At 32.9% G+C, this 8,363-nt stretch overlaps 1 protein-coding gene across 1 annotated transcript; it reads right to left on the bottom strand.

Moving 5' to 3' along the window:
- Positions 1-688: 688 nt before the first annotated feature.
- LOC115979599 (EG45-like domain containing protein) lies at positions 689-1,126 on the bottom strand. The gene has a single exon (XM_031101652.1). The coding sequence runs from the start codon at positions 1,124-1,126 to the stop codon at positions 689-691; it is 438 nt and encodes a 145-aa protein (XP_030957512.1).
- Between the last annotated feature and the right edge of the window lie 7,237 nt (positions 1,127-8,363).

The following is an 8,363-nucleotide window of genomic DNA, read 5'->3' as shown; positions in this document are numbered from 1 at the left end:
TGACGAATATAAAGAGGATAATGCTGAACTGCTACTCCTTCCTATGACGAATTGTCACTATATAGTATATAATCATATTGTAAAAAGATTTTTGCATAAAAAAAATAATGTTAAAAGAAAATGTTTGTTAGAGAAACAAAAGCTGATATTTCCCATATATCACACCCTACACGAAATGTATGCAAATCTTCCAAAATCAATTATACAAAAAAGAAAAAACTCTCTAATGAGGATTGAAGGACAACAAAAACCAGAATGTATCTCATTTTGGGGATACATTTCTTCTTTCACTCACAGTGGATCCACATAACTGTGAAATCAACACACTATCAAAGAGAGAGGATGCATATGTTGAATTTATGATATAATTTTTGAACAAGAATAAGTAGAAAATATAAATAAAACTAATAACAAGAAGGTGATAGTGATCATCGATAACATAATTTATATAAGTAAAAAAAAAAAAAAAAAAAAAAAAAAAAAAAAAAAAAAAACCCTCCATTAGAGCAAATAACACTTTATTCATCCTGAACTGAAGTTCAGGAATAAAGGGAGGTGCAGTTAAAATAGGTTTTACATTCATATCTTACAAGAAAAAAGAAAAAGAAAAAAACTATAGGAATCATGCACATGAACTTTCACTGTACGGCATTTCTATACATATAACAGAGAAGGGTCTTGACGAAACTTACTGTTGAAATTCTATTTTGATATAGGGAGAAGAAGTAGTAGATGAATTTGCAATAGTCCTGAAAGCTGTCGCAGACAAAAACATGGTGGTGTTATAAGCTGACGGGACAGAAGCTTCTTGACCAATATGATCAACAATTGCGATCTGAATTGTCTGGTTTTGATTACAAGCATCTGGTGTTGAATCACTGATGCACCTCACAGAGTACTTCCTCCCACATGCTGCACTTTCGTCCCATATTCCATGACCAGCTGCCGCGAAGAATTTGGTGGATGGGAACTGAGATGCATCGCTTCCATAACATGCCGCGGGTAGATATGGGGGAGAATATAGGGCTGCAGTGCCAACATCACCATATGAGGTATGGAAATTGAAAAACAGTGGAACCAAGAAGATGAGGGATAACCCTTGAAGACATGGCTGAGATCTATACATTTTTCTCTGCAGGAAGGCTTTAGAGGGTAAAAGAGAGTTGGAAAGATGAGGAAGTGAGATACCTAGGAGTTATACAATCATGTAGATTTATAGTATTGGAAAGATGAGGAAGTGAGATCCTTAGGAGTTGTACAGTCATGTAGATTTATAGTAAGGTGGTTGATGGACACGTGTTACCTTTTCATTTTCGGGTAGTACTGTTTGTTACACTCGCTCTATTACACATATATTATCAGGTCATTTTTTTTTTTTTAACTCACGATTTCGTTCAAAAGATGTGTTTGTAGCAATTAGGGTTTTACTTTTCTAAGTAATAGTAGAGTTAATAGACTAGACACTAGTGGTGCGGATGCTTTTTTTTGAGCTTTTGATATTCATTCAAAGATTTGAAGAATTCAATTTGGTTGCGAAAGCTATAAAAGTAGACGAGAGAAGAGATTTGGAAGTATCTTTTGATGTAAGAACTTGGGAAGATTCTCCTTATTGTGGGCGAGTGGGACCAGATGAGTCACTAGACATCACAAAATCGATCGCTATTGTTTTTCCTTTGTGAGAATCAGCTTTGGCATGCAAAAGCAGCAAAACACACACACATCTGGATTATGTTGCATGTTCTAGTGGTTTTTCTTTTTCCACAAACTGGAATGGCTGGCCATTGCTAGAAAAAATGAAAGATCCATCAATATTATTCATTGTTCAACATGTTGGTAATCTTGCATTCTTATATTAACTTAATATTTATAGGAAAAAATTAAGATATCTCAAGAGGCACCAGGCCATAATTACAAGTTTATCTTTGTCAAACTTAGCACAGGCAAGTTAATGGATGGATGAGTTTTCAATCCTTTGGAATTAGAAGAGGTTACCTGCCTTAATCTCTCACTCTTCCATTACTCTTAACTTAAGCCTCTGAAAGTGAACAACATTGGCTTAACCTAATCAGTAATCACCACCAGTTGATTTTGTCGAACTTATAAAAATTAAAATATCTAGCTCTAGGTTTTTATCTTTAACTTCAAGCTTTTAAACAAAATATCGAAATCAAGAAAAAGTACAAAAGTTGAATGCTTAATTGCTTATGAAAAAGAGTGTGTTTGGAATTGTGTCGACATGCTAGTTGTTAAATATTAGCATTGATACATCATGTTAAATATGCTAGTATAGATGCGGAAGCGAAAGTATAAAGTATAAAACACAATAACACACGAGGGTTACGTGGTTTAGCCTAACGGCCTACATCCACAGAGGAAACCCTAAATGGCTACATTAATAATATATTATAGTGTAGTACAATTCCTGTATTACAATGAATTAAAATATGTGTATATATAGTAGACTAAACTCTAGACTAATAGACTTCTAGTACAAGTAGGAGACTTGGCTTGCACACAAAATAAAATTAGGCTTGGGCTTATGCTAATGGGCTAAAATATCTTTAACACCCCCTCTCAAACTCAAGATGGAAACTTGATAAAATCTTGAGATTTGATAAGGCTAAGAAGATCCCTTGAATGAAGTTTGGCTCTGTGACGGTAGTTTGAGGAAGACAATTGTCTTGAAGTGTTGATGCGACTTCTAACGGTGGCTTGACTATATTGGAGAGTTTTGACAGCAGCAGTAGGAAGCCCAAGAAGATGAATGCAACGAAAAAACACCGAGGAAGACAAAGATTGCTCTTAAAAATACCGGAAGGACAGAAAACTATGTCCACAAGAAGGTGGCTCTGATACCATGTTAAATATTAGCATTGATACACCATGTTAAATATGTTAGTATAGATGCGGAAGTGAAAGTATAAAGTATAAAACACAATAACACACGAGGGTTACGTGGTTCAGTCTAACGGCCTACATCCACAGAGGAAACCCTAAAGAGTTATATTAATAATATATTATAGTGTAGTACAAATTCTGTGTTACAATGAATTATAACATATGTATATAGAGTAGACTAAATCCTAGACTAATAGACTTCTAGTACAAGTAGGAGACTTAACTTGCACACAAAGAAAAATTAAGTTTGAGCTTATGCTAATGGGCTAAAATATCTCTAACACTAGCTACGTTATAACGCATTTTGTATTCACTTTTGGTAATGTCTTTCATCGTTATTTCCGCGTCTTCCTTCCAACTTTTGTGAATGCTTATTCATGCTCCTGACGTAATCAATTTAAGTTTGCACCCTCAAAATCAAAGTATTATTACTAGTAATCAATAGTTGCACAAAAAAAGTAACATAATATATATATATATATATATATATTTATATATTTTAAATCTAAATTTGAAATTTGGTAATTATGATTGTATATGTATTTGGCTCTAGACTATTCATTTATAAAATCCATTCAAGATAATATCTTTTACTAGAAAAGGAGAATCCTGGCCGGCCTTAATGGTTTCCAAAAGATTCTCTGCAATACACCATGTACTTCTCTGGCTAGACTAGAAAGAAAAGAGTACAAAACATTTTGAGTGAGGAAGAATTTTGGGCTCTTATGCCAGAACGGGATAATATAGATAAGTTTAGGAGATCATAAAAGTATTTTCTTTCAGGGTTTCACTTTCACCCCTCCACCCTTGGTAGAAGACAACCCAAGAAAAGTCAGTGTTTAAAAAATTGTAGTTTTTGGTGACAGTGTGTGGTTGTAATAGGTCATCACATCATAATTTGGTGCATCCTCACACATACAAAAGTCCCTACTTGGTGGATGGTGAGTATTTCGGTAAGGCAATGACGATCTTGGAATAAGTATGTTTCATTTGGAAGCATACAATTTTTTTCTATACAGACTATTTGGTAGTCTGTGATCACCACCCTAATGAAACTGTCACATATTAGGGGCCAACACGTGGCATTGGTTACAATCAACTCAAATGATTAAATATTTGTTGCATAATCACTTTGTTAATTAACCTCTATATCTTAGAATTAGAACATTACCCTCTACACACTCCCCAACCCCTTTCTTTCCCCTATTTAACGTCTGTTATTGTAACTTCCATTAAAATTCTGGTGAGTAAACTCATACCGTACTTACTTAGTCATTTGATCTGCCCCTTCAAGCGAGTTTCATCTCCTATGAAAGGCCAGGAACAACATCGATCATGTGGCTTCAAGAAATAATCCATTCCATGACTACTTTGAAAAGTAAACTTAGTAGCATGGCCATCAAAATCAGCCTTAAAAATGTTTGTGATACACTCTAGATAGAGTTTCATCAGAGAAAAATTGACATTTCTCAAATTTTCCCTTGATTGGATTGAAATCACTATATAACTATATTTTTAACCATAGCATTGCTCTACTGTCACATATAATATAAGCAAGACTTGTTTATGGAATTTCCAAGGCTGACACAAGATAAAGTCATCCGATGTAGGGCTGACTAAAAATAAATTTCCAGCCAACCTACCGAGACCCGGCTGAATTTGGAGTCTCCCTCTCACAAAATGGTCAAAGACTTGGACTATATATGAAATTTCCATCGAAGGATTCTTCTTCTTCTTTTTTAATTATTTATTTTTAAGGAAAAAAAAAATCTTTCATTTTAGTTCAAGAACAAATATCCCATCAACTGATCCCACTCAAAATCTTCAATCTATCCAATTTTACTATTTGAGTTTCGAAATTGCTAGGCTTGTCCGTTTAGGAAACTAGTTATTTTCGGTAGCTTAATTTACATAGCGTTTAATAAAAGATATATATAATTTTTGATAACTTTTATGTTAAATGTGACAAAAAGTTTAAATCTAACTTATTTATAAAAAAAAAAAAAAAAACTAAAAGTTTGATTATTTGTATAAAAAAAAAAAAGTAAGAAAAAAAGAAAAAGAAAAGCTTTGCCTTTTTGCCAAACACACTCAATTGTACGTGCTCTAAAAAACAAAAATCTGGACGGTGTTACATATCTTGATATATTCTTATATTATCCAAGTGGATTAATTATGAAATGGAACTGCCAATGACAATTGAATAAACTCAAATCTGTTCTTATAACCACTATCCACCAGTCGTATAAAAAAATAGTGATCAGTTTGGAATAAACTTTCATCATTCATGTGAAATGTACTACTCATTCAGCAAGAGACTACCAAACTTCTCGAGTACTTTGTTGTGTTTATTTTGATTAAAAAAAATGACATAGGCTAGATTTGAACTCAAGTTGCTTGTTCGATAAATTATTTTTTTTACCAATTGTGTTAATTGAAATTCTTGATACTAACAAAATCTAACGCCTTAATGTTATTATCCTGTCTTTATGCAGAAGAAATCTGAGTTTAAAATTTTGAATCATCTGTTGTACTTTTTATTAGAAAAGAGAACTTCATACTAGTTAATTTTAGAGGCTTTTCTATTAATTTAAAAATGTTATCCTAGGAGTATTGAACCTACTGATTACAAGAATAATGAGAGGCTACAATAATTTTATTTTAAAAATGATAATGCCATGCATGAAGGCATATGAATTGTGATAGCTCCAGAAACGTGTCAAGAACAACTTTAAACGTAGAGGTTGGTTCTAGAATTTCCTTGACTTTATTCTTGCAACTTGTAAGGCAATCGGTAGGTCTCTTCAATTCCTGGTCATTCAAAGTCCTTAAACTTTTCTCAAAGAAAAGAAGAGAAAAGAAAAGAAAAGGTTCTTAACCAAGGCTGCAAGGAAACTATCCTCTAGGTTCTGCGTTACCAAATCAATTTAATAATCAGCTAGCTACCGAAAGATGCCTTTCTGATTCAGCTGATTTGATTCCTTCGAAGTTGGAAGTTCTGTACTTTCAAGTTGCAACTCTAGAAAGTAGAAACTTCACTAACACTCTTTGCTAAAGAATTAATATTACATGTGTGTTGCTCTTTTTAAAAACTATTGGGTATTGTTTATTACACACTTCATTGTATATACTTTTATACGCTGGTGAAATTTCAATGTAATTTTTGTGTGTGAAGCAAGAATTTCTCTTATTTTCGTATGTTGTGTCACAAATATTGTTACTGGTTACCACAATTTGTACACGTATTAAATGGTAATAAAGTTATTTTTGTTAAGTTTCCGAGATGTTTTTACAAGTACTTTAATCAAACCACAAGACGACAAAAGTGCAACTTGCGTGTGTGAAAAGGTGTGTGAAACAAATATTTCTCTTACCTTTACATGCTTTGTCACATATGTTACCATAAAGTTATTTTTATTAAGTTTCGGAGATGTTTTTACAAATAATTTAATCAAACCACAAGGCGACAAAAGTGCAACTTGCGTAGAAGACGACAAAAGTGCAACTTGCGTTAAAGTGAATATCCGAAAAGGGTTAGTCCCGGCATCATGCTCAATTAATCAATCAATTTTGCCGAAAGGTCATTTCTTTTAGCCAACAAACGTGAGTCCACGTAAGAAATCGAGGAAGATACTGTTTTCAATCTTTTTGTTTTTCCATTTTTGTCTTAACGTAATCATTTCAAAGACCACACAAGGAGTCAACTGGTCAAGCACACAAAAAAACACAGTCGTACAATGCCACCGTTACAATGAGGCCTAGTCACCTTGCTACAAATGCACCGATAGTGGGTAACTTTAATCATTTAGCAATTTTAAGCTTTATGACTTACCTTAATATGTTTATGAGTTAAAGAACATAGAAAAATTTAAACCACCAGGCATGCCATAATCATTGACTAATTGGATCTTTGTTTCAGATGACAAATAGAAATGAAACATAAAGTAGGATTATGGTGGTTAGGGGCTGTGGTTGTGGGTGGTGGTGTCAGTGGCTATGGCTGTGGCGATGGTTGCGGTGGTTGTGGTTATTGATTATTGTGATGTTTATATTATTTTATTGTATTGTAAACTAAAATAGAATTTTTGATATTGGGTGTATTGTAAAGTGATGTGTTAAAATAAATAAAGTGATTTTTTGAGTTGCTAAATGCTAAAATAATTTTTAAAACCCTTATTGTGAATACTATTAAAACATTCAATAAAATTTAAAAACATTTAGATTGTTTTATTAAACATTCAATGGTTTAAAACATTCAATAGTTGTTAAACCTGACCCCACTTGATCCAGTTGAACCAATAATCTAGTGAATTGGTACTTAAGTTGGTTGGATTGTTTAATTAGATTACTTATGCAATTAACCTAGTAACATCTGACGATTTTTTTGTAACCTGTGCAACTTGGATGGGTTATTATGACCCCATCTGAAGTTGTAATTTTGAATAAAATTACCTTGTATAGCTTTATTGCTGCGCTATTTTCTGAATTTGGAGGACAATGATATTAAGAGATTTTATAATGAGATTAATGATTCGCTATTTTCTGAATTTGGAGGACAATGATATTAAGAGATTTTATAATGAGATTAATGATTCACTTTTTAATAAAAGGGTGTTTGATTTGCCTTGATGTTATATTACACTGTAATATTATATTATTGTAATTTTACATTAATTTAATCTTATTACAAGAACACAATATTATATTATTTAGGAAGATGATTATGAGAAATGTTAACGAGTGCCCTTAGGGTACTGGTTAAGAATCCAGTTAAAGAAAATTTTTATGAGAAAATAAAAGAAAAAAAAAACAATTAATGTTTTGACAGTTTTTTTCATTTCACATAAAAATGATGTCAAAACTTTCTTTAACTGGATTCTTAATCAGTGTCCTACGAGCACTCGTTAGCATGATCCAAGATTAAAATTATAAGATAAAGAAAGATAGAACCTCAAGTTTTGGCTCAAAATGTAATCAATGAGATTAAAGTAATAAGTGAGATGTGCAATTAGATTCAATTGGTGATCTATATTGTTGGACCAGTAATCAATAAGCCGACAATTATAACGGGTGAATAACTATTCTTTTCAAGTTTCAAGTGTAGTTGTTGGCATGCATTGGAAGGGACATGAAATGGAGGCTGAGTGGGCCATATCACATGCGAAGAAGAGCACTTTGGATGGGATATAGCGGCTCTCCTAATTATTTTTGTAAGGATTCTCAAGCTGCGAATCTCGCCGATGCTTTTGTGTATCTATCTTCTTTACAATCACTGTATCAGAAGTCAAAGAAACTAGAGCAGCTGAGTGAATCACACAAGTCCAGAAGTCCAGATAGCTGTAGAGCTGAAGCAGAGATCAACGACAAGTAGTTTAAGTATAAAAGCTACATGTAGTATAGTATTAGTTAGTGGACATGTGATTTACACGTGACTGACTTAATTGTACACCTCTGTTAGTTAGTAT

The sequence above is a fragment of the Quercus lobata genome, chromosome 3 (assembly GCF_001633185.2).
Source record: "Quercus lobata isolate SW786 chromosome 3, ValleyOak3.0 Primary Assembly, whole genome shotgun sequence".
Classification (NCBI taxonomy): domain Eukaryota; kingdom Viridiplantae; phylum Streptophyta; class Magnoliopsida; order Fagales; family Fagaceae; genus Quercus; species Quercus lobata.
This window is presented reverse-complemented; position numbering and strand designations above follow the sequence as displayed.

What these genes read in the sequence shown, in the direction of transcription:
- LOC115979599 (XM_031101652.1), bottom strand. Translation starts at nt 1,126, where the DNA reads ATGTATAGATCTCAGCCATGTCTTCAAGGGTTATCCCTCATCTTCTTG.